The sequence below is a fragment of the Gracilinanus agilis genome, chromosome 1, assembly GCF_016433145.1.
Source record: "Gracilinanus agilis isolate LMUSP501 chromosome 1, AgileGrace, whole genome shotgun sequence".
NCBI classification, from domain to species: domain Eukaryota; kingdom Metazoa; phylum Chordata; class Mammalia; order Didelphimorphia; family Didelphidae; genus Gracilinanus; species Gracilinanus agilis.
Genome location: NC_058130.1, coordinates 651,769,019 through 651,796,869, shown reverse-complemented (window position 1 = coordinate 651,796,869; position 27,851 = coordinate 651,769,019). Strand labels below are relative to the sequence as shown.

The following is a 27,851-nucleotide window of genomic DNA, read 5'->3' as shown; positions in this document are numbered from 1 at the left end:
GCCAGTTTTGCCCAAATAGTTATATTTCTTTTGTTGTGGATTATTCTGAAAAATATTGGGTACAAAAGTGAGCAGAAGTGAGTAGTTAGAAGAATTTTGAACATAGATAATCATGAAGTTTTGAAGAATGGGTCTGGTAGGGGTTTTAAATGAGCATTTAACCTACAGCTCTTATTCATGTAGAAATCATATTTACCAAAGCTAGAGCTTTTCTTTGTATGAGATTCATAGAGCCTTAAAGGTAAAATTGAGATATTTAGTATACCTCAGGGTCTTCCCCCTGAATTGAGAACTTTTTGTGATTTAATCAATACTTGTTGATATATATTCTAAAGGGAAGGGGGGAGGGCAGGAATGCCACCTCTTCTCCAAGATATTCTCTACTCAAAGTTTAAGCATGATAACTTCTTTTCTGATGTGGCTAGAGATACCTGCCATTATATGGGGGAGGTTGAGTCTGATTTCTTCTTCAGTTCAAAATGTGTTTCAATTATGTTGGGAGCCTGCTTTCACTGGACAGTTTCTCTCACCACCTTAGATGAGGGTATAAGCCCTTGTCAATCAGCATGCTATTTTCATTAATATTTTATGAATTCCCTCATTCATTCGACAAATATTTATTTAGCATTTACTCTCCACATGATTGTGTTAAGTACAGCAGCCTGTGCAGCAGTTTAAAAGGGACAGTCTTTATCCTCAAGACACTTACAGTCTCATACAGGAGAAAAGATCTGACCTCCAGCAACAACAAATTCAAGGCAGCATCTGATTAATGCCTCATACTTTTTTACACGTGAAGTTCTACAGGGTTCAGAGGACTGGGGGAGAACTTCTAGATGAGATGATCAAGGAAGGCTTTGTGGAAAAGGTAACATTTTAGCTGGGTCTTGAGTTATGGCAGATTCCAATATGCAGAAGACAGAAAGGAAGAGAGAAAAGGAATTGTTGGAGAAGGAAATAGCATAACCAAAAGCAAAGAAGGAGGGAAGAATAAAGTGCTTCTAAAATAGTAAGTACTTTAGTTTTGCTAGATAACTAACTGAGAGGTAAAGTGAGATAGCTTTGGTGCAGCTGAAATGCTGCTCTGAGGACGCTATACTTTCTTTGGTTGACAACAGGAAACTTAAAAGTTTTCTGAGAAGAGTCAAAATGATCAAGGAAGTGCTTTAAGAAGAATGAACAGTCATCCATGTGTAGGATGAATGTGGTATATGTTGGGATGGGTGACCATTTAGGAGGCTTCTGTAATCTTTCAGGCAGGAGGCAATAAGAACTTGAACTAGAACAACAGCAGTGAGGAAGACATGAGAGAATCTTGAGTTGAAAGTGAAGAAAGACCTTGGTGGTCATCTAACCCAAAATCCCATTCCATGCAAGAATCCCCTTTTCATTACCTCTCAACAGGAATTTATCTGGCCTCTTTAAACTAATCAAACAGATCTCAATACCTCACAAAATAATCCATTTCATTTTGGGATTACAAGTTCTTAAAATTTTCATTTGTTTTGTTTCTCTGTATCTACTGGTCCTAGTTCTGGTCTTCTGAGTTACACAGAATAAATCTAGTCCTTCCCTAGAATAGTGCACATTTTAAATGATTTTGTTTTCCTTTCTCCTCCTCTTTCTCCTTCCACCTACCTTTCTCTGACTTTCTTCCCTCTCCACCCTGAACACACAAAAATCTTATTTTCTTCAATCTCCATAATACCAGTTCCTTCAAGCTCCTAATATAATCTGGTCCTGGTCATTTCCCCTGGCTATATTCCAATTTGTCATTGTTCCTCTTAAAGGGCGGAGCTTGTAATAAAGCTCAGAACTCCAGATGAGGGCCAGCCAGTACAGAATATACTGAGAACTACTATCCGTTCTCATGGAAGGCTCACGTATGTTTGTAGGAAGAGCAAAAGCAGCCTGAGGAAAGGCAATGAAAGATGCCTCAGAAGGGAATTACAAATTATGAGAAATGGTGAAGGGGTAGGCAGCCTGGGAAGGGATAAAAGGCAGAAGTAAAAAATTCAGTCTTGGAAAGAAAATGGATACTTCTTCCTCCGCTCTTCTTTATCTCAGAAGCCTTTCCTCAACCCTTCAACCTCTTGAAGCTATTGTCCCAGAGGAGCTGTGGGAAGGTAGGAAATGCTGTATGAGAATTTCCATTTCTAAATTCCGCTGAACACTCTTAACTTTCTGCCTCCAGATCTATATCCTACAATGATAAGAACTGGGAAGAGAATTAAGGAATGTTCTTTTGTATCTTCAAGTATTTGTATCTTCAAGCTTCTTAGAAAATTTACCATTGGGGGCAGCTGGGTAGCTCAGTGGATTGAGAGCCAGGCCTAGAGATGGGAGGTCCTAGGTTCAAATCTGACCTCAGACACTTCCCAGCTGTGTGACCCTGGGCAAGTCACTTAACCCCCATTGCCTACAAAGATATGGGTTTAAAAAAAAGAAAAAGAAAATTTACCATTACATAGATGATCTTTGATTCTATGGGATTTCTCTAGCTTATGGATCAATGAAGTCTTTTGTTTTTTCTTTCTGTCACTTTGACCCTGTATATTTATCTATATGTGTTCTTCACTTTGGAAGAAAAGTCAAATCACATATATGAGGTGATAAGAGAGAAAACCAAACATAAAAGTTTCTAGCATTTCCTTAGGTCAGTATATATATTCAACCCCACTCCTATATTTTTTGTTTTTATATCTATAGGGTATTAAATAATGAGATTTAATGGTCAAAATTATGATTCAGAGTCAGCCCAGAAAGATAAGATTAAATTATGTTGATCATAAAGTATATGTATTTGGGAAACTAAAGGACATCATGAAGAAAAACAAAGTCAATGCAATGCCTGTCTAAAAACATTTCATTGGTTGTAGAGGAGTAATAGCTTTGGGATTTTTGCCATGGAAAAGGTTGTTCTGAGAGTTAGAAGATCCAGTCCCAACTCTGCCATTGCATGTCAGTGTTGTCATATACAAATTATCTCTGTTCTTTAAATCTCATTTCCTTCATATACAAAATGAAGCATCAAAAACAAATTCTCTTTAAGGTCACTTCCAATCCCCAAATTCTATTATTCTATCCAATTGGTCAAGATATCCACTTCTACAAATAATAATTAAAAGTTATTCCTTTTTTTAAAATTGTTAGAGATACAACCAACAGCAACAATAAAAATAAAATAAGTATACAGACTAAGGAATAAAATCATTCATTATCATTTTAATGAATTAGTAGACAACAAACAAGATACATTTACTCAGACTTATTCCAAGTCTATCCGAAGTACCATTATTATCTTTAGTTTGCTTTCTTTTTGTATGTGGTTGTAACAGCTCTCACAAACAAGGCCAAGGACTTTTTTTACATTAGCTATCAGTTTGTATATAGCTCTGGTCTACCTGATTACTTTGTAATCAGTAGAATATTATTAGCTCCTTTAGGGTAGGAATTGTCACTTTTTAATTTATATCCCCAGTGGCACAGAGTAGGCACTTAAGAAATGTTCATTGACTGATTGACTTCATGTTGATTGATTTCTACATTGATTGATTTCTCCATTTCCATGTATTTTTCATATTTTATTATACTTATGGCATCATAATATTCCAGTGAAGTTAGAGGGCTAGAAATTGGGAGAACCTGGGAGCAAGTTACTTCATCTCTCAATGTTCTAGTCTCAGCACTTCTTTTAATTTAAATTAGGTAGAAGAGTGGTAAGGGTAGGCAATGGGGGTCAAGTGACTTGCCCAGGGTCACACAGCTGGGAAGTGTCTGAGGCCGGATTTGAACCTAGGACCTCCAGTCTCTAGGCCTGGCTCTCAATCCACTGAGCTACTCAGCTGCCCCCTAGTCTCAGCACTTCTGTAAGCCTCTTGAGTTTCAGAGAAGGTACTGACCAACACTGGCAGTAGGAGCTCCCTCTACTATTAAAATCAGAGGTCCAGTTCTTATTGTAATATTCTAGTGAATCCTTATACTATTGTGCCTTTAGCCACTTTTCATTTGTTGGACACACAGTTTTGTTTTGTTTTGAGTTAAGAAATCTTTACTTGAATGAATAAGAAATCATTGACTAGAGAAGCTTCTATGCTTCTGGGCTATGTATTATATTTTGTGGGCTCTTTAAATGTTGATACCCTGGTACAGATTCCTTTTTTAAAATAATATTTTATTTTCTCCATATTGATGTAAAATAATTTTAACATTCTTTTTTTTAAATGTTGAGTTTCAAATTCTCTTCCTTCTTCTGATCCTCCCTCTCTCAGTTCCTCCCTGTTGTCCTCCCTCCCTGAATTGGCAAGCAATCTGATATAGATTCTAGATGTGTAATCATTGTAAGAGGAGATTTTAGGTATTTTATAGATATATATTTAAATTGTGGCCGCCAGGAATCAACAATGCAGATTGATTCCGTAATTAAATTAGACCCAAGTCAGGATCCGGTTAAGGTAGTTTATTTACAGTTAGGAGGGTAAAAGGTAGGGAAATAGAGTGAGGGAGAGGCTAGTCCAGGCCTGCAGAGGCCTGGATGGAGAGAGAAGGTTAAAAGGCTAAATAAATAAGGCTACAAGTCACAAGGCCTAGCAATCAGATAGGCTAGAGCCTACTTAAAGGTAGAGTTTGGAAACGCCAAGGTAGGCCAAGGAAGTCAGCCTAACTTACCCACATGACCATTCTGAGTAGAAGCTGCCTGAGGTCTCATCCCAGCTCCCTCAGCGCCAAGTTCAAAGCCGTAACTCCCCTCACAGGAAGTAACCAACATACTTGAAGAGATAGTCACTTCCTATGGGTCCACCTCTAATTCAAGTGGACAAATGGCAGCTTCTACACTGATTTGGACTGCCCCAAAGGGCAGTCCCTTGTTCTTGATTTGTTACTTATTGTCACATGTGGGTAACCCATCTCCCTCCCCACTGAGAGAGGCAGGGATGATATCATCTCAGGTAGGTAGAGTTTAGGCTATGAATGGACTAGAGCTAATTCTATTTACACATCATGTAGAATATTTTTCTATATTAATCATGGATATATATAGTAGATAGTTTTCTTGTAAGCAAAAAAATTAATTTTACTATTATGAAATGAGAAAATATTATTAGGAAGTCATTGTGGCTTAACCTACCTTCAGTGGGTAAGGGAAAAGCTATAAAATTAAATATTCTCTGCATATTAATTTGGGGATAATTACTTGCATTATTTAAATAAAAAGATTGCCTTTACATACTTGAAATAGGACATATTCCTTTGTTTTCCTTTCTTTTTTTAAAAACTCTTACCTTCCATTTTAGAATCAATTGGTTCTAAGGCAGAAGAGTTGTAAAGACTAGCAGTGGGGGGTAAGTGACTTACACAGGGTCACATAGCTAGGAAATATCTGAGGCTAGGTTTGAACCCAGGCCCTCTCATCAGACCTGGCTCTCAATCCACTGAGTCACCTAGCTTCCCTCCATACTCCTTTGTTTTCAAGTATTTGCAGATTAGAGACTCTAGTCAAATCAAAGGGTTTACAGCCCCTATTAATTAAATATCAATTCAATACAACAAACTCTTATTAAACACATTCTTTGTTCTGGGCTTTGATGCTGAGGTTTCAAGGAGATTTAGAAATGACTAAGAGTGTCTGTCTTCAAGAAGTTTTTACTTTAATAAAAGAGATAGGTAATAAAAGAGATAGCCTGGTATAGGGGATAAAGAACCCATCTCCAAGGCAGGATGACTTGGATTCAAGTGCCATTTGTGACTTCAAGTTCCTTCTCTGACATATACTGGTTGTGTAACTATAGGGGGCCATGCCTCTATATGATTTTTTGGGGTCCTGAGCGGCGTGGTGGCATAGGATGGTTAAGGCAGGAGAAAGAAAATGAGAACAACTAGACTAGTGGTTAGCCCATGCTGTCCCAAAGTCTGTGGGCTTGGGAGTTTATTATATACTGGTTTCAAACAAAGAACACAGCTATGAAGGGGTAACAGATCATACATAACCCATTAAAGTCTAAAGAGTAAAGGCATAAGTACCAAAACAATGGCCAAATTCCAACCATCAATTAGTAGGGATAATTCTGGGAGAGGAAATATTTTTATGGAGATGCTCACTTATTGAGTTCTGTCTTCCAGGATTATAGGCACCTGGACAAATAAAGTCAAGACTAAAAGCACCATACTTTATCTAAGTATGCAGACTTATCTTAAGTAATGTTTGTTAGGGTTCAGGCTTCTTAATTATCAAGGAGAGGAATCATTAACTCAGTAGATGCTGGTCTGCCACTTCAAAGTTTTCCAGTAGGAGTTCTAAGAAAGGTGGGGATCAAAACTGAGTCAAAAGAGGAGCCTCAGATTTTTATCTTAGATGGCCCATTCTGTCTGCATTCCTGACATGCAGTGCAGAAAAATCATACACACAGTTTTACTTGCCGATGATTTTGTAATGGGATCCAGATAAAATATCTGTTACAGACTCTGTTTCTCTAAATGACTCCTAATAGCCTCTTGGAGGGATCAAGTTGATTTTGGATTAACCTACCTGCTGGTACCAGAGCCTTTTGGGGCTCAGGTGACCAGGACCAAACACAAAGACTGCCTCAGCCTGGATTGGTCACATAGGGAATCCAGATAACAGGCCCTAAATTTGATCCTATTTCTCCAAAGGCTTTAATACATAGAATGGCTTCCCACATGTAACAACTTCTCAGGGCCTTGGGAAATGTTTTAACCCTGTATAGTTAGTTGTAGAGCAGGTATTGATCTGAATCAGTATGATTGTTCCACTGGCATTTTTTATTTCCATGATAGGTCCAGTGTTTGTGTGTGTGAGACAGAAAAAGGCACACACACACACACACACACACACACACACGACTGACAGAGACACAGGATAAAAGCAACTAATTTTAATACAAAGTGGAATACAACTAAGTCATGAGTAACATGCAAAATCCTCTGTGTCCAAAGAAGGAAAAAATAATTTCAGATTGTTGGAACAAGGAAAGCTTCCTAAATACATTGTATGTGATGGAGTTTGAAACATGAGTAGGATTTCATCAAGTAGAGATAGGGGAAGGTAGAGAGAAACTCCTGGGCATGGAGGCAGGAAAGCTAAGGATTTCAGGGAGGCCTGGGAAGGAGTAATATGATGTAAAGTATCTACTGTGCTCATCTAAGTAGAAGGAAAATATTTAGGTAAAGCACACAGTTTTTCAGGAAGGCACATCTGTACAATAAAGTATACCACTATGCCCTTATTTAATGATCTCTCTCTTTTCCTATTTTTCACTGATCTTTTGTTCAAATATTCCCTTTGAAGTCTATATCCATAAAGAAAGATTTCAGTGAGAGGCTTTGCCAATAACAGTTCTTTATGCTGTGAAACATTAATCAGAATATCAGGATGCTACCCAGAAACCTTTGTCACTAAGAGCAATTACTGAATCTACATTAAAGCCAAATCATTTTAGCAGCATCTACTGATAATTACAAGGCTGACCACCACTCCAGCTGCTTCTTAATGGTTATACTTGGCTCCTTCAATTCAAATGGGTCCTGTCTCCTCCCTAGAGACCTCTAAATAGGGAATCAGCAGGAAACTGGGTTGTTTTATGCTCTTTCTTCCTGAAGTTATATGACTAACCTAAATGAATTCGATGGCCTTATTTTGGGAAAGGAAAGGTTTGGAATTTTTTAAAAAGACTTATAAAACACCTTACTTACTTAAGAGTTCTTCTTTCCAAAGTGGCTGTTAAGCACAAAGACTAAATATCCAGATCCAAACAAAGGTGATAATATTCTAATGGGAAAGGCACTCTGACTTACAAATTAAATTTATAGTCCATATATTATTTTTCTTGCCTAATGTACCATGATAAGCAACAAGCACTTATTAAGCACCTGCTATGTATCAGGCACAGGCACTGCACCACACGCTGCATACAATGTTTCATATTCTCATGTTATTTTATTTGTTTACTTTTTATCTTGGAATAAGATGCCAAGAGGAAGCCCCTAAAGAGGGGAATACCTACCTATCTTCGATCCACAGAGCACCAGGAAAGTATTCTCTGTGTTTTAGAAAACACCTTATATTATGTGATCACTGAAAAAGGAACCACAGAGTTGAGAAGCACTGAGAGGTCACCTACACCAGTATTTCAAACGTATTTTAGGTAATCAGATTACCTAAATTCTCTACTGTGAACTCTTGAGTTCTACAATATGTTAACCTTTGTTGACTCAGAGTATGAGATGGGGAATTAAAAAAAAGATAGCCAGGAGAAATAAAATGAAATTTGATGGACAACTCTTAAAACTGATTCATGTATCTTGGACAAATAATATATTTGAACAAACGAATCACAGAATTGAGCAGGAAGAAGAGAGGTTGACTTTAGGAAATGATGCAGTGCTTTGAATGACCCCAGCTTTCTCTCATGAGGCCCATCTTTTACCATTAATATTTATAAGACGCTTATGATCATGTAAGACAGATATTTCCACATGGATTATCTAAATACATAGAAATAGCTTGTGGATGGCACCAATAGATATCTCTAGAATCTAGCTCACTTCTCTCCAAAGGAGACTAATTTCCATCTTGAAAGGAGCATGTGAAGGCCATAGCTGGGCACTTGCTTTTTTCTGGTCCTATCTTCTAAAGAAGTATCAGGCCAAGATTTTAGCTAGCTGTCTCCTCAAATATTATTGGTCTAGTCTAAGGGAATGAGTCTGACTCAGAAAGTAAACCACTTTCCTGGTTAATCTTTTTGTTTTTAGGCCCTTATCTTTTATCTTAGAATTGATACTAACCAAGGCAAAAGAGCTATAAAGACTAGGCATTTGGAGTTAAGTGGCTTGCCCAGGCTCACACACAGCAAAGAAGTATATGAGGCCAGATTTGAACCTAGAATGTCCCATTTCCAGGCCTACCTTTTTATCCATTGAGCCACCTAGCTGTACCTTTTTCAGTTAATCTTTTTTTTTTAAACCCTTGTACTTTTTGGTATATTGTCTTATAGGTGGAAGAGTGGTAAGGGTGGGCAATGGGGGTCAAGTGACTTGCCCAGGGTCACACAGCTGGGAAGTGGCTGAGGCCGGGTTTGAACCTAGGACCTCCTGTCTCTAGGCCTGACTCTCACTCCACTGAGCTACCCAGCTGCCCCCTTCAGTTAATCTTAAAGGAGAAGGTAGATTATATTCTTCAGTTTAGTTCTTTTCCATCAAACCCCTGAATGTCACATTCCCTGAAGAATTAAAACTGAGGTTTATCCAAAGGATAGTAGAAAGGTAGGAGTAATACACTATCAACCAAGAACTATGAAAGAGAAGTGAAAATAGGTCATTAGAGAAATATATGACCAGAAATGTAAATAGATCCATGTGGGAAGAGTGAGGCATAACTGATCTGGATAGTCTGCAGACTGCACTGAAAGACATCAAAAGTCAAGAGATCCAAAGAAAGGCCTTTAGCACTTTCAGTGAGACCTCCTGTGAAATATTTTCAGGAAAACATAAATAAAGAATATGCGATTTGGACAGGAATGGAGGGGTTGCACATTGCAACAGGTTCCCTGTTGGAGGGAAAACCTACATCAATGAGATCACAGATCCATCAAAGTAAGGTTTTAAAAAGTAAAGACTTTCAGTATTAAACATTGTATGGCCCAGTTAAATCAGCTATCTTTGGTGTTAATCCAAAGACCAGTGATTAGGGGAGGAAAAAGCTAACTAATATAGTCCACCTTCCCTGTAGATGCAGGGGTGACTTCTGTAGGATTTCTGATGGATGGTCATCCTACTTCTACTTGGATGATGTTGACATTAGTGAGGATGATTCACGCATCCTTTTTTTTTTCCCAACAACATATGATGTCAGGAGAGATTCCCCTCAGGAAGCAATCTTGGATACTTCCTAAATTGTTTGGTGTTCCTTCTATGACAAATTTGGATTGCTACTTCCCCTGACTTCAGAAATTCCCTATAATGGATTGTATTGGTTGACTAATCACTCAATCAACAAGCATTTGCTGAGTGTCAAAAATTTGCCTTATGCTAGATGCTCAATTACAGACACAAAAGTTAAACAGTACCTGTCCTCGAGGACCTTATAGTCTTATCAAGGCAGTAGTATATTCACACATAAATATTGGAAATAAGTATAAAATAAATGCCTGATAATTGGTGGAGGGTAGTCAGCAGTAGTTAGGGGAATCAGCAAAAGTCAAATATAGCAAATGAATACAGATTCACCGTAGTATCATGTATATTGTGTTTTATTCATTCACAAATAAGGAGTTTCTCACTTAGTTCAGTAAATCAAGATGAATTACTTGCCATATTAAAACATCTTCTCTACTGTTCTTTTTCAATGAGTATGTGAAATGCAGGGCCGGGAGGCAATGTAGAACATGCAGTATAGTCTGCATAGTTTTTCTCTGGAATAAGAACCCAAAGACTAGTTCCAAGTTCTTGCTCTACCACCCCTGCCCTATCTACCTTATAAAACTGTTTTGAAGATGAAGTGAGGGTGTGCTTTTGATATAAGGGTGCTTTACAAATGCTAAACAGTCATCTAAACTGGAAATCTCCCATATATTCTAACACAGGAGGCTAACATAGCTTAAAATTGGCATAATTTCTCCACATCCTTTTACCAAACCAGAGCAAAATTAGTTGCTGGTATATTGACTGATTCTTGGTACAAATCTCTTTCAGATGTGCTGAGGATAAAATAGAAAATTACAGTACAAAATAATTTTGGACCCAGAATATACATGGGGGGCTATGTTGAGCTCCAGTAATAATAGAGATATAGAGCCAATTTATATCCTCAGGGCTTGCAATTGATGGCAGATCAGGGGCATGATGAGGTAATAATGGATTTTCATGACTTGTCTATTCCTGTGCTGGGTTTCTCATTTTCTTGCAGACAGTTAAATTATGGTATTTGGGTTTCTGTTTACTTTCGTTAAGGATGTAAGTAATGTTCAGGCCCTCATTACCTCTCAGCCTGAACCATTCCCTTCTTACAAGATTTTCCCTGCTTCCAGTAACTCACTCCTCCAATTTATCCTCCAAGCCTCACAAATGAACCATCCTGACACATAGCTCTGATTATATTACTTCCTTGCTCAGAAACTTATCCTGGTCCTGGATTGCCTACCGAATAAAGTATAAATGATTTAGTTTGGCATTCAAAGCCTTCCAGAATCCTTCCTTTCCAGCCTTATCCTATGTTACCCATCCTTCCATAACTTTATGTATTATTGCCCAGAGATATTAAACTTGCTGCCATTAGTTTGCATACATGCAAACTCCAGAGTACAAGTGCTACCCCAGAAGCAAATTAAAAATGTAATTGGGAAATATTAACAAAATAAATAAAAATACAGTACAATATAATGTTAATTCATGATTTTCTAAGACATTTTTGCACCTTTTCATGGCCCCTTTTCTATTTGAGTTTGACAACACTGATCTAGCCAAAGCAGAAAGCCCATGTTTTCCCACCCTACAATGACCTCCATGCTTGTAATGTTTTCTTCCTTTCCTTACCTACTTTTGGAAATTTTACTTATTCTTCATTAAGCTTTCCCTGATTTTCCTCCACTTTCATCCTTTCATCTCCCCACCAGGGATGATGCCCCTCTCTCTTCTAAACACATAACACTCTGTATTTCTCTAATGCTTGCATCACATTCCAGTTTGTATTATAATTACTTGTCTCCCTGATTTTTCTTGTCTATTAGAGTATGAGTTTATTTGAAGGCAAGAACTAGTGAATTTATGTTAGTTTCTGTCCCAGGCTAACATAACAGATTACATATAATTGAACATTAACAAATGTTTGTTGAATGCTGAATGCTGTTTACCTCTTAGTCAACATGCCAACAATTCTGCTCTTTAGCTATGCTTAGAGAATTGGCTTTAGACAAATAGACCAATATCACTCATTTAATAAATCCCGGTAGTAACAAAATCTGAAATATGGCAGGCTTAATTACATTGTTCAGAGCCCATTCTGGATTTTTGTCAATGCTATAAATCTGTAATCATTGGAATTATAAGATTTTCCACTTTTGCCAAGGTATGACTCATAGATAGGTAAACTAAGTCTCTATCTGATCTTGTTATCTCAACTTCAAGCCTATTCTTTTAAAAAATATTTGATTTTTTTCTCCAATTACATGTAAAAAAAATTTTTTTAACTTTAAAAAATATTTTGTTTCAAAATTTCTTCCTCCCTTTTTTCTCCCTCCCTGAGAAAGGAAGCAATCTGATCTAGATTTCACAAGAACTTCAAGCATATTCTAAAGAGCAAGGTTCTTGCAGGACACTTTCAAAATCAGAACAGGCATGGTCTTTGGGAGGTAAGAGGAATGCCAATCCTTGTAAATCTCTCACTTCAGCTTTCTTCTTTATATAACGGGAGTTTATAAACATTTTCTTGATGTGATAGAAGTAAACACATTGGATGTGGAATCCCAGGATCATAGATCTAGAGCTGGAAGGAACTATCTGAACTAACCCTTTCATTTTACAAATGAGGAAAATAAGTCCCAAGGACTAATTAAAGATCACACTAGTAGGAGTTATCAGAAGCCCATGAACTACATTGAGGAAACCTGAATTCAGGACCTATTCTGACCCTTCCTAAGAAGTCACTTAAACTATGGAAGCCATATTTTTGTTACCCATAAAATGGAGCTAATAAAATTTGCACTGCCTACTCCCAGGGTCAATGAGACAAAAAAAAAAGTGCTTTCTTAAACTGATGAAAACATCATCAAACCATGAGCTGTGATTATGACTTTAACCTCTGTTCAGGTCTGTTCTTGAGCTGTTTCCCCACAGTGTGTTTGGACCTCCCAAGCAGAAGTGAAGGGAAGATTAATCTCTCTTTTTTCTTGCCAAGTGCTGCCCTTTACTTTGGTTGTCAAAGTTAATAAAAAAAAAAGACAACTTTTGTACCATTGAGCTTGTCTAGCTATAACTCGTCCCCACCTAACTTGGTTATTCAGGAGCTGGTTATTTTATGACTTATCAGAGACATTATCTTTTATTTCTTTCTCTTCCTATTATCCAACTTCTTTCTGACTCACCTTCCAGCCCCCCCACCCCCCCCCCCAGATTACTGTGGACCATTGAGTCCACTGTAAGGTTTGAAAAATCACTTTAGGGGGCAGCTGGGTAGCACAGTGGATTGAGAGTCAGGCCTAGAAACAGGAGATCCTAGGTTCAAATCTGGCCTCAGACACTTCCCAGCTGTGTGACCCTGGGCAAGTCACTTGACCCCCATTGCCTAGCTCTTACCACTCTTCTGCCTTGGAACCAATACACAGTATTGACTCCAAGATGGAAGGTAGGGGTTTTAAAAAGGGAAAAAAAAAAAGAAAAATCACTTTACATACATTATGATATTGGCTGTAATAACCCTGTCAGGTAGGTGGTACTATCATTATTCCTATTTTTCAGAAAAAGAAAATGAATTCAAGGTATAAAAAATGCTACACTAGCTCATGTTGAGTAAACCAGTTTATCTACCTTTGAAAGAGATACACACATAGAAACACACCCTATTTTAGTATGTCTCCACAAGTGCATTGGATGTTCAGTCAACCTCTGCATCTCTTTCCTACCTCTTAACCACAGAGATTTTCTATAAAATAGAATCATTATAATGATTTCAAAATGTTGCTTTGTTCAAAATAGACTCTAAATTTTCATTGTACCACAGAACTTGTTTCTCTCCAAGAAGATGCCCCTAACCCCTCCTAGCTCAGTGCAAGATATGATTTTTAATTTTTAATTAGTTTAATTAATTATTTTCTTTCACTTTTAAATAATTTCTAAACTAAAAATAAAAAGCCCAACCAAATAACCTTACCCTCATCCCCTTCATTTCGGCCTCCCTCAAGTCTCTCACCACCACCAACAGAGCCACCAGCTTCACTTTTATTTTATAGGCTCATTTAGACCAATTCTAAACTTTCCCTTCATTCTGGTGGGTTGGGCTGAACTGTAGCAGTTTTCCTTTAAAGAACTGAACCCGGAAAGAAAAAAAAAAGAAAGAAAGAAAAAGAAGCTACCAGTCAGGGAAAGTCATAATCAGATAGTGCTGTTTCAGGACTAACAACAGAAGAGCTATCTGGAGTCCAGGCGTTGTTGCTGGTTTGCTTTGGAACTGTTTGTATGGCATCCAAATCTTAATGTTCCGGATTAAAGTATGGCCCAGTGGCTATATAACAGCCTGAAGAAAAACTCTCTTGGGGGAAAGCCTTACTCTTTGACTGCTTAAGTATGTTTTTCGTTTTAGTCCAGAGAAGGGGAGGCGATTTACGGCGGGCAAGGAAAGAGCTCCTCGCCCTCAGCGGGGACGGGGCAGGGTGGGAGCAGAGGGGGATTCTCATTTCAAGGCTAAGTGTCGCAAGACTGATCTGCTCGGGACCGGGCTTGAGCCGCCTTCATGGAAGCTACGCCTTCCGCCAGGAGATCATCTTGTGCCCGCTTCTTGGTTTGTCCGCTTTCCGCAGAATGCCAGACGGCCAGAGGAGGCTGGCCTCAGGCCACTTGACTGTGTTTGCACTTTGAAAAACACAGAAACAGAAACCGCGCCAGGGCTGCGGGACACCCCGGGACTGGCCTCGGGGGAGGCAGCCCCAGGGAGCGGTTTCTTTGGCCAAGTCCATTGCAACTTCCTTCACCTCCCCCCTGTTCCCTTTTGTCTTTCAGGTAGCGAGGCTGACTTTAGCTCTTCGGGCAGCACGGGCAGCATCTCGGCTCCTGAGGTCCATATGTCCTCCTCCACTGCTGGAAACAAGCGATCCTCTTTTCCACGCAAGTAGGCACCATCCCTTGCTTCTCTCAGTTTCTAAATCACTTTCCCGTGGGCTCACCTGTAGCAGCTGCCGCCTCTCGATCTAGCGGGACGATTTTCTTCTTGCCGTTTTGGCCTTTTTTCCCCCCTTCTGATCACTGAGGTTTCTGAGGGCTTTTGATAAATAATAAATGCATTTTACTACACCAGTGATTCCATACGCAGCCCTTCTTAGGTATGGACTGAAAGAGACTTCCTTCCCCTTATTCACTGGGTCTGCATTTAGCGTTCTGTCCCTTCCCTCTCTCACCTCTGGCCTTCCCCACCTAACTGGAGCCAGCACTCCTCCGCGGGCCCCCCCACACCCTGTTTCAGGTCCAGTTTTTCACTGTCTCCTGACCCTAGTTCCCCAGAGGCCCCAGTCGGAATTTCGTGCTTTCACCTAAATAGCTTTGGGGATTGGGGTGGGAGGGGTGAGGAGGGTGTGAATGCGTGGATAAGGCTATCAGTGCCAACCGCATGGGGACTGAGCTGGCCTCTCTTTTCTCACTTGTAGTTGGGAAAGGGGCCTGGGGGATATGTGAACAGGGTCCTCCCGCCTCCAAGCCTGAGGCTTTATCAGCTCTGCTACCTAGTAGTCTACACCTGTGTCACTGCCACTTCCAGACCCTGTTCTCTCTCTTGTTCAACTCCTATTAGAGGCACAGTGAGTAGAGAACCAGGCAGGTGTCAGACCCGAGTTCAAATACAGGCTCAGCCTCTCAGTAGCTGTGTGTCCCTGGGTAAATCACTGCCTCAGTTTCCTCCTTTGTAAAGTAAGATGGAGATGATAATAATACCCCCTGCCTCCCTGGGTTGTTATGAGGACCAAATAAGAGAATATCTGTAAAGTGCCTGACCCCATGCTTGGTACATAGGTAGTACCTTAAAATGTTTTTCTTTCCTTTCTTTACCTCCCCAGCTTTTAGACATTTTAGAGTGGGTTCTTCTTTTGTGTCATGGATTCCCCTGTACCACTGGCAGCCTAATGATGTCTATGTATCACTTCTCTGAATAATATTTTAAGAATTGGCAAACAAAATACATAGGATTAAGTCTAAAGTCCTATCCGTGTGCCAGGCATTGTTTTAAGTGCTGGAAAATCCAGAGAGGCAAAAATAGGCCCTTCACTTAAGGTGCTCACAGTCTAATAAGGAAGACAGCATGCAAACAACTATGTATAAGCAAGATATATACAAGGTAAATTGGAGATAATTTCAGAGAGAAGGTACTAGTATTGAGGGAAAGTCTTATTGCAGAGGGTAGGACTTTAATTGAAACTTGAAGGAAACCAGGGAAGCCAGACAGTAGAGATAAGAAGGAAAAATATTCTAGGCATGAGGGACAAACAAGAAAATGCCCAGAGTGAAAGATGGAGCACCTTCTTGAAGGAACAGCAAGGGGGCCCATGTGGCTAGCTCTACAGGTACATGGAGGAGGGCAAAGGGTAAGACAACTGGAAAGGTAGGAAGGCACCAGGTTGTAAAGGACTTTAAAAGCCAAACAGAGAATTTTACATTTGACCAGTAAGGATCCACAGGAATTTACTGAGTCGGAGGAATGTGGTGGGGTTAGGCCTATGCTTGAGAAAGATCACTTTGAGAGCTGAATGGAGGGTCAACTAGAGAAAGAGTGTGAGAGACTTAGGATGATACCTAGGCCTTGCTCTTACATGACAGGGAATATGGTAGTGCCTTCCATAGTAATAGTTAAATATTACATAGTAATAGTAAAAGAGGAAGAGAGGAGAACTCAAAGGAAAAGATAATAAGCTCAATTTTGGACATATAGAATTTAAGATATCATATAGAAGTTGGAAATGAGAAATTAGAGGTCAAGAGAAAAGTTAGGACTTAAATAGGTCTGAAGACCACTTGCACTGAGATGACAATTGAAGACTGATCACCATGTGAGAATATATATTGGGAGAAGAGGGTCTTACCTTCTATCTTAGAATCAATATTAAGTTTTAGGCAGAAGAGCTGTAAGGGCTAAGCAATTGGGATCAAGTTCCTTGTCTGAGGCCAGATTTGAACCCCAAACCTCCCATTTCTAGTCCTGGTTCTCTGTTCACTGAGCCACGTAGCTGGCCCTCTAGGCTTGAGGAACATACATATTCATTGGTTGACACTTGAATGAAGATCCCTAGAGAGACAAAAATATCTAGAAAAAGAAGATGCTCAGCAGAATCAAAGGTTTTGAAGAGGTGGAGAAGATCCAGAAAAGACCATTAGATCTGGCAATTAAATCATTGGGGCCAGCGAGGTGACTCTGTGGATAAAGAACCTTATCCTGGGGATAAGAGGTCCTGAATTCAAATGTGACCTCAAACATTTTCTAGATGTGTGGCCCTGGACAAGTCACTTAATCTCAGTTGCCTAGCTCAACCCTCTTCTGCCTTGGATCCAAAACTTAGTACCAATTTTAAGACGAGAGAAAGAGACAGACAGAGAGAGAGAGAGAGAGAGAGAGAGAGAGAGAGAGAGAGAGAGAGAGAGAGAGAGAATATCATTGGTAACTTTTTGAGAGAGAAATTGCAGTTGAATGATGAGGTCAAAAGCCAGAATTCAGAGAGTTTAGGAGAGAATAAAAGGGGGAAATAATAAAAGCACTGACTAACCATAGACAGCTTTCTTGAGGAGTTTAGCCACAAAAAGGAGGAATAATATAGGATGCTAGCTAGTAGGGATGGACAGAGCAAGAGAAGGTTTTTAAGGATAGGAGGAAACATGGGTATGTTTGTAGGAAAGCAAGGAAACAGTTTGTAGACAGGGAGAGTTTGAAGATTAGTAAGAGAGTGGGAATGGTAGGAGCAGCAATTTGTTAAAGAAAATTCAGTAGAACGAGATGAAGGGTTAGAGATGGGCCACCTCATGGAGTGAAACAGGCTTGAAGGAGATAGTGAGGGAAGACATCTGAGTAATGTGAGATGAGATGTGTGGAAGAAGAGGAAGTCTTTGGTGAATGAACTAAAAATTTTCAGTGAAATATGGACTTAGATTCCCAGCTGACAGGTTTGGGGGAGGAGGGATGCTAAGGGAGATTTGAGGAGGGAACAAAAAATTTGGAATGGCCATTGTGATGAGTGGAAGATATAAAAAGATTGCCTTACTACAGTGAGATGTCAGTGGGATTATGTAACAAATTTGTGGTGGTCTTAGTCGACATGGTTTCACAAGTTTCTTCAGCTTTGTTTAGCACCTTGTAGATAGGAGCAAAGGCATTAGATGGTGGAAATGATCCAAAACTGGCTTGGCAAGGCATGATCAATGATACAATAAGCTGGCAAATGACTAGAGTGAAGATATTATAGAGTTGTAAAGGTCACCACATAGTCAAGGTAGGAAAGGGAGGAGAATACAGCCAGTGGTGGCACTGATGTCCTGTAAAAGAATTCGAGAAGTGTTACAAAGGAAAACAATTATATTGTAATAAATATGTATCTTTTCCCGTCCAAGTTCAAGGACCTCTTAAGAGACTATAGATGGGGGCAGCTAGGCAGCTCAGTGGATTGAGAGCCAAACCTAGAGACAGGAGGTCCTAGGTTCCTCAGACACTTCCTAGCTTTGTGACCCTGGGCAAGTCTCTTAACTCCCATTGCCTAACCCTTACCACTCTTCTGCCTTGGAGCCAATAGTATTGACTCTAAAACAGAAGGTAAGGGTTTAAAAAAAGAGATCGAGAGAGAATATAGATGTTGTCGAGGTTGTAAACTGTTATAGAGTTAATTCATGCCTTGTTTTGGAATTGAACTAAATATCCTCTGACACTACTCCCAATTCTGGGATTTCCTGATTTTAAACAACAGATATAAGCCAGTAGTCCATATGGTCACCACTATGGCTTGGGATTTGGAGGCTTGAAGGAAATTATGAAATAATGAGTGGAGAGAAATAGGGACTTGTCTCATATGTTCTCATATGCTCTCTAGAAGTCTTTTGTGTGATTATTTAAAGCAAGAGGCATCATAGTATATAGTGGGGAAAAAAATACCAGGCTGGGAGTCAGATCTGAATTTGCCATTAACTAGTTGCATGAGCTTAAATTTATTCCCTTTGAGTTTTCATGTCCTCTCTATAATAATGATGGGGATAATAATAATGGCAATGACAATAATAGGAAAGGGACTAAACCTGTGATTTCATTGGTAACAAGAATCTTCTAGGTGAAGAAATGCCCTCTACAATACAGATTGGTACCTTCTCTGAAACCCACCATCTTAGAGTGTTGCTTAGAACAGTGACATCTTAGAACAGGGATTTATCCAAAGTTATTAGTTCTAATATTCAGTGTTTCTGAATATGAGGACTTAGAAACAGAAAGACATCATCCCTGGCTAATTCAGGAGTCTAGAAGAAAAGGACCACCAGAAGGAATGACCTGGCAAAACCCTGTAGAAGGGAGCACTAGGTTAAAGAGATAATGTGGGTGCTGGGGAAACCAAAACAAGAATAATGACTTTGCTCATGCTCAGGAGGAACTGTCATATAGAAGAACTTGGAAGTTTTTCTTCCAGCCCTGGGTTTCTGTGACTATGATCCTAATGTTTCCATTTGACCTAGAGAAATGATTAAACTTCTCAAAACTTCAGTTTCTTGTACCTAGCAAGAAAATTATTGCCATTATTTCTCAATTGTGGTGATGAAATTTAGTTAATTTTTTTAAGGGAGCTGAGATTCTAAGTACAGTGTATTATTGTTCAAAACAAAGCTGGGAACAGACAAAACCTGTAACAGGAGATTGTAGCCTGCAGGAGAAGAGAACGTTATCTCACTACCCCAAACACCCTATGCTTTTGAAATCGAGTGCCTCTGAGGTCACAGGACAGAAATATAAACTTTTCTGTGTGTCACTTACAAATAACACTTATTCTTAGACCATAACATTTAATTTTAACCTGTTCTAGAAATTAACACATATCCATGAGACCAGTAACACAGATAAAGGAGACAATTAATAACATTTGCTTCTCCTGCTTTCTTATTGTTGTTGTGATGTTGTTGTTGTTACTATTCTTTTTTTAAATTTGCAAATGAACTTGTGTTTTGGATTAAATATCAAGGTTAAATCAGTCAAGTGAAACATCTGTGGGATTGTCCTAATTGCCAAATTCTGTTCTGATTCACTACCATCTCCCAAATCTTGAATGTCTAGACTGGCTCCCCCTTCCCCCAATACCTGGAATACTCTGGTTTCATCTTCATCTAGTGTCCCAGGCTTCCTTGAAGTCTCAGCTATTCCCTTCTTCTGTAAGAAGCCTCTCCCAGTTCTCCTTAATCTTAGTGTCCTCTGGGACTACCCTTAATTTATCCTGCATGTATCTTGTTTGTAGATAGTTATTTGCACCCTATTAGATGGTGAGCACTTTGGGAGCAGAAACTGCTTTTTGCCTTTCTTTATATACCCAAGGCTTAGCACATGCTTGGCACAAAATAGGAGGCACCTAAATAATCATTGACTAACTCACTGATTGATTTTTTGTGGTTGAACAATTAGAACACAGCTTAATGTTGGGGATAATCCATCTCTCCTTTGAAGAATCGCTGCCCTTCCTTGGGTTTCAAAGGAAAGTATTTTCTTAGTCTATGGCTAGAGGAAAGATCTACAAGAGGTAAATGGAAGAGAAAGAAGGAAAAGTGAAAAGTACAGGTAGAATCAATAAAGATATATTAGGGGAGGATTTTTACGGAGCCAACACATACCTCTTCCTGTCTATAAGCTGTATCTTCAAACATATATCATAATATTATATATTTATATAAGGGACGAAGAGCTTAGAGGCCATCGTGTCTAACTCCCACATTTTGCATATATAGAAACTGAGGCACAGAGAAGTTAAATAACTTTCCCAGTGTCATGTGGCTAAGAAGTTTCAGATGCAGGATTCAGACTTGAGTCTTTCCCATTTCCAAATGCAATGTTCTATCCATTATGCAACCCAGCTACCTTTTTTTATCCTTATCTTCTGTCTTAGAATCTATACTAAGTATCAGTTCCAAGGCAGAAGAGCAATAAGGACTAGACAATGAGCATTAAGTGACTTACCCAGGGTCACATGGCAAGGAAGTGTCTGAATCCAAATTTGAACTCAGGACCTCCCATCCCCAGACCTGGTGCTCTCTCCAATGAGCCCAGCTACTTCTAAGGATTTCTCTTTCTCAGCTTTCAGCCATATTACCTGTGTGCCCTTAGCAGGTTGAAAATATATACATCTGTACGTGTATGTGTATAATGTCTGGGTATCTATTTTTTTTTCTCCTGGGGACAAATAGGAAGGCAGACTTTTAACCACTGAATGGGCCTTACAGAAAGCCTAATGAAAGAGTACAATAGTCTGGGGTGGGATCTCTAAGGAGGCCTAGTGTTGATGTAGGGGGGCTGACAGGGGGTGGAAAAAGACTGTCCAGGAAAGCAACCTCAGGAGCCCCGAAACATGTGCACAAATTGCTCTCTCCTTAGTGTTCCTCGTGGCCTCCCCACTGGATCTAAGCATGTCCATTCTCCTCCCAGCTGGGTCTCCATGCTCTCCTCCCAACTGTCTTCAGGCATGCCACCCAGCTGTCCACTCTTCCTCAGCTTCATTTGCTGTTTTATACTACATGGTCCACCTCAGACCACAGGCAAGGGTCTGGCCTGGGTCCTCTTGTCCTCACACTCTATTCCCTCACTTGGTGACCTCAGCAGCTCCCATGGGTTCAATTATCACTTCTATACGGTGAGCCCCAGATCTATGTAGATTGAGTTTGTCTTTCTCCTGAAAGAAAGTTAAAAGAACTGAATGAATTTGAAAAATGAAGAGTTGGGATTGGGGGCAACTAGGAGGCTCAGGGGATGGAGAGCCAGGCCTAGAGATGGGAGGTCCCAGTTTCAAATCTAGCTTCAGACACTTCCTAGCTGTGTGACCCTGGGCAAGTCACTTAACCCCCTTGCCTAGCCTTACCATTCTTCTGCCTTAGAACCAATGCTCAATATGGCTTCTATGACAGAAGGCAAGGGTTTATTTAAAAAGAAGTTAGGGTTGATAAGAGTTGGCAAAGAACTGTGCATAGAGGGTGAAGAAGAGGGAAGAATAAAAAATAAGCTCTCTCTATGTGTATATATACATACACAGAAATACATAAGTTACAATGATAACTTACTGTAAGCTATCACACACGTGGGAGAAATAAACGCAGAAGTTCTTGATTTATTTAAATTTGAAGATGAGGAGAAAGAGCGGCATTTTAAAACTACCCAATTTTCTACACTAGGCATTACAAATAGCATCTTGAAAGTTGCATCCAGGCAGCTAGGTGGTACAATGGATAATACACTGGATTTGAAGTCAGGAAGACTTTAGTTCAAATCTGGTCTCCAACACTTATTAACTCTATGACCCTGGATAAGTCAGGGTCATAATCTTAATCTCTCTTTGCTTCAGTTTCCTCAGCTATAAAATGAGAATAATAGCAGCTTCTACCTACTGTGATTAATGTGAGGATTAAAAAAAATGAGATGTCTGTAAAGCATTTTGCAAACCTCAAAGGGCTATATAAATACCAGCTGTTGTTGATTGTTAAACTACAGGAGATAGAGATCTTGTAACATGGACGATTTTGTTTTGGTTTACACAAGATGTATTCTTAACAAGTTGTTTGTGGTTGTTCAGTCATTCATGTCTGGCTCTTCATGACCCTGTGGACCATCCTGTCTGTAGAGTTTTCTTGGCAAAGATACTGGAGTTTGCCATCTCCGTCTCCAGTGGATTAAGACAAATAGAGGTTAAGTGACTTGCTCACCATTGCAGTTAGTAAGTGTTTGAGGCCTGATTTAACCTAGGGCTTCTTGAATCCAGGCTGGGTTCTCTATCCACTGAGCCATCTGGCTGCCCAATGAGTTCAATGTGAATCTAATTTTTGTATAGGTAATCGTGAAAGAAAGTATAGCTAGAAAATAGCTGGCCTGTAAAAGATCTGGAGATGTTGATGAACTTGCAAGGCTCAGTAAGAGCCTTGTAGGAATCATCTTTAGGCTGTTTATGTATCCCTAGCATTTAGCACAGTGCCTGTCACATAAAAGATGCTTAATAAATACCTGTTGATTGACCGACTAATGTGATGGCAGCCAAGAAAGCTAATGCAACTTTGGGTCACACGTAGAAAGACTTCGTGTCTGGGAATGAGATGTTCTGATAAGCCAGATCTGGAGAATTCAGGTGGGTTCTGCGTTTTAGGAAGGATGTTGATTAGATGGAGAATCTCCAGAGAAGAGCCTTGAGTTCATACCAGATGAGCCTACGTTGAAATTAGGAATGGTGAGCCTAGAGAAGAAAAGATTTAGTGGAAACATGGCATGTGATTCCCCCCAAGATTTGAAAAGCTGTGTGGAATCAGTCAGCCCACAAGCATTTATGAAGCATGTCCTAAGGACCAACACTGTGCTATACACTGGGGTTATGCATGCAAAGAATGAAACAATCCCTCATCACAAAGAGTTTACATTCTAACTGAGGAGACAAGTACATTTATGAGTTTTTCCATCACAAATTTAAAGTAAATACAAAATAGTTTTAAACAAGTAGTTTGAAGGGTGGCAGGCACTAGAAGGTAAGAGAATTAAACAAACCACAAGGAACTCCTCCCACCTTTAAAAAACAACAACAACTCTTACCTTCTTTCTTAGAAACAAACTGGGTATTGTTTCTGAGGCAGAAGAGTGGTAAGGGCTAGGCAATGGGGGTTAAGGGAGTTATCCAGGGTAACACAGCTAGGAAGTGTCTGGGGCCGATTTGAACCCCAAACCTTCCATCTCTATGTCTGGCTCTCAATCCATTGAACCACCTTGCTGCCCCTTGAACGTCTCTTAAAGGAAAAGAGGGACCTTATAAGATAAAAGAAGGCAGGTATAGAAGTTGGGAATGTGGGATGGTCAATGGAAAGTCCAGAGATAGGAAATGGATGTTATGGAGTTAGTTTGGATGGATCACCAAGAATAGAAAGAGAGCAATGTACAAATGCAAAGTGCTTTAAAAGTTAACCAGAGAGGTTTACATTTTATTGTGGAGGCAATAGGAAGCCACGGGAGTTGATCAATAAAGGTAGTAGCATGGTCAGATCTATTTAAGAAAAATCATGTCGGTAGCAGCGTATAGGATAGAATGGAGTGATGAGATTTGAGGCAGAGAGACCAATTAGGAGGCTGTTGCAATAACCTACATGAGAGGTGATAAGGATCTGAACTAAAGTAATAACTATCAGAGACAGGGGCTACATGCAAGAAATGTCGTGGAGCAAGAAATGGCAAGACTTGCCAACCCATCAGATATGTAGGAGTTCAGGAAAGTGAGGAGGCAAGAATAATGCTAAGGTTGTGAACCTTCAGCCAGAAATAGGGAAATTTAGAAGAGAAGCAGGTTTAGAGGGAAAGAAAAATTTTGCACTTGTTGAGTTCGAGATGTTTCTGGGATATCCAATTTGAAATGCCCACAAGGCAATCAATGATGACTTTCTTTGTCTCCATAGAGCTGAGCATGTAGTAGTGCCTAGCATTAAGTAGGTACTTAATAAATGTTAATTGATTGATGGACAGATGTACGTATAGCTGGCACTTATGAAAGAGACTAGGTTAGAGAGACAGAATAAATATTATGTTTGTTCTTGACCTCCTAGAGCAGGAGTAAGAACAGTTGGTAGAAGATGCAAAGAGGAAGATTTTTGGCTTGATGTAAAGAAAATCTTCCTAACAATTTGAGCTATCCAGAAAAGGAATGGGCTTCCAAGTAAAGGCTGATTGTACATTTGTCAGGTGTAATTATAATAGAAGCTAGCATTAAAGTTAGCCAAGTGCTTTCTATCATCTCGCTTGATCCTCACAACAACCTTCTGAGATTGAAGATATTCTTGTACCTATTTTATGAGGATATGAAGAAAGTAATTAGAGTAGTCAAGCGACTTGTCTTTTTTTTTTCAAGGTTTCAGTGTATGAGGTGGACTTGCCTAGGGTTTCAGTGTGTGACGTGGAATTTGGGGAAGGCATCCAACCTCGTTGTCCTGACCCCAAGTCCAATTCTATATATTATGCTACACTACCTTGAGGGTACGTTTTAGAAAGAATTTTCCCCCTCATATAAGTCAAGCTTGATGTTTGTTATTTTCCCTTCCAAATCTGAAATTCATATTTGAACTTCCATAATGAAGTTTACTATGTTGATCCTTTAGTGATGGCATTTGTCATTTCAATAACAAGCCCCTAACTTACCTACTTAACTCAGGACCATGTCTGCTTTTTCCATTTGGCTTAAAGTTGTGTTGTTCAAACCCTATAGACACAGTTGTTATCCACTTTCTTTCCAAACTTTGATTTTGCCTGGAAATTTGTCCTGTTTGTGTTAGGAAAGAGCTGGGTTTATTTATGCCAGATTTTAACTGAAACAGGAATAATAACCTAAGCCAAAGTGTGCTTTCCCTTCCTCTGGCTACTTTATAAAGAGCCCTTCCTACCACAGGACTCTTAAAGTTGGTTTGTCAAAAAGCCATCAGGCCATCTGTTACAGATAAAGTGTCCCTTCTCACGAGAGGGAGGAGTGTGTTAAAGCTGATTTCAAGACAAAGCTTTTTTTGTTTCCTTTTTGGGGATGTTACAATTTATGTGCATTATTCTATATTGTTAGCTAGATGAATATACTATTGTTTTTTTAAACAAATTTATTTCTGGCCCTACATAGAAATCTCATATTGAATAGAGGGAAATTTGTAACCAAGATGGGAAAGGGGATTGTGAAGCAATAGGCAAGAAGGACCAAAAATTTCCTTTCTACCTTTAAAGTTACTGTAATTCATGATGGCCGAGCTAAGTAGGCTTCTTCATCCACATAGTATCATCTCAGAGAGACAGTGTTACAATAAGATGTAGTTTGGTATATTCTATAGTCCATATGATACTGCATGTGGTATTAGGAACCCTGAGTTCAAATATGCCATTTTATTATCTGGATGACTATGGGCAATTAGTTCTTACTCTTTTAACCTCAGTTTTCTCACCTATAAAATAAGAAGTTGAATTACTTCAGTAGTCCCAAATTATTTTATGTAGTTAGAATCCTTTCTTACTAAAAAAAAAACTCATATCTCTTTCTTCCCTACCCCCCAACACACTTTTAATAGTTGCACTGTTAACTAAATACTTCTTGAGAAAACTTGTGATGGCAAAAAAAAACCCAAACAAATTTTATCAACAATAAACAATAAACAAAATAGCAATGTTTTAAAGTAACTTATTTTTTGAAATCAAAATATTATTTCTATCTCCTAAAACTATGTTATAGAGAAACTGTCAATCTGCCTTGGTAGTGGGAATCTCAACACTAGAAATTCCCTACATTAATCAATGTAGAGTAGTTGCTTTGCTTTCTTCAGCTGTATTTATTACTACATTTCTTAGCATAAACTGATCTCCTATTTTTTATAAATAAATGTTTTTGAACACTGTAAAAAAAATCACAGGTTTGGACCCAGAAAATCTATAAGCACATGTTTATCCAATCCACAATAAGTATGTTTGATCATTTATATATTTGTGTATGGATTCCTAGAACCCTTTTCAAAATTCATTGGACCCCTAAATCTGTAGATTGGGAATCACTGGACAAGGTGCTCTATAAAGTAACTTCTAACCCTTAATTTTCTGTGAACTGGGAGATACTTTCTAAAAGGGATTCGTGTAATTTCAACATTATGAAAAAGATGACAGTAGTTGGCAAGAATTGCTGGTGATGGAATAGAAGGATACAAACTTTCTGAAATCAATACATTAGCAGATTTGAAAAAGCCAAAATGGAACTTCTTGAGTGTTGGATATTAAAAACTCTACTCATTGGATCAATACAGTTATGCTCTGGGATGCCTAAATTTCATTTCAGTGAATGGTGGCCCTGAGAGAAAGACATCAACATGAGCTTTGTCTTAAGAGTTAATAAAGAACTATGTGTTATAATTGAAAGCTTTGCTGTCAACCAAGCCATAATGCCATCAACTGCCTCTCAATACTGTCCCAGCCCCCTTCCTCACTGCTCCTTGCTATTTCTGGGGGAGACTCGTAAAGGTGGGGCACAGTCCCATTTTAAAAAGAAAGATTAGCAGATTTAGCAGTCTTCCTTGGCCAGGAGGGCAATCTGAAACCACCAGGTGTTAGAGAGAGATTAGCAGCTAATAGAGGCTCTCTCTTTGATTATCATAGGAATTGGAAGATTATTGCAAAAGGGATAGCTTTGGGGAGAAATGTAAGCAGCTGTTCTAAGTATTTTGTACAGGCATAAATCCTACTTTATGCATAAGTCTTTATGTGTACAGTTTTTCAAATTTCTTATTCAAAGAGAGTTCTGACTCTATCCCATGTGATTGTAGAGGATATCTTTTATAGCATTGTACTTGGGTTTGGGAAATACATAGTAAAGGGTGGCTATTTTAAAGAAAACAAAACAAGAGAAAATATAATTGTCTTCAATCTTTGACTATAAATAAACTAGGGAGTTGGGAAAATAGTTGATTAGGGATTTGTGTGGGGAGTTAAACAAAATATGGACCTACAAGTCAAAATGAATCTCATTAGTTTTCCAAATATTAAATGGATCCATCCCAAATATAAATTATTTGTTTTTACTAAATTGGAGCAAATTTTTCAATATCGATATATTCTTCATATGACAAAAAAAAACCTTTGTATTTCCTTTTGTTAGATTCCCTAGATTGGAGGAAAATACACTTAAGAGTTTCTTGAAGGTAGTAGAATTTAAGCCGCCACTATATTCACAGATCATCAGTTCACGGATTTAGAGATAGAAGAAATCTTCAACGTTATCTAGGCTGACCCCCTCATTTTACAGCTGAGAAAACAGAAGCCAGAGGGGTGACTACATTGCCCATTGGTAGTTAAAGTGATGGAGCCAGGATTTGAACGAAGTTCCTTTGAATTCATATCTAGCATTCTTTCTCCTACACTATGACCTCAAAGAGGGGTGGGCAATAGT

General features: G+C 39.1%; 1 protein-coding gene across 1 annotated transcript in view; it reads left to right on the top strand.

The window, feature by feature from the left end:
* SYBU (syntabulin) overlaps window positions 1–27,851 on the top strand; it is a 95,541-nt gene that overhangs the window by 60,964 nt on the left and 6,726 nt on the right. The window contains exon 4 of the mRNA XM_044668833.1: window positions 14,725–14,833. Within this exon, the coding sequence (XP_044524768.1) occupies window positions 14,725–14,833 (109 nt within the window). The remainder of the gene's footprint in view (window positions 1–14,724; window positions 14,834–27,851) is intronic.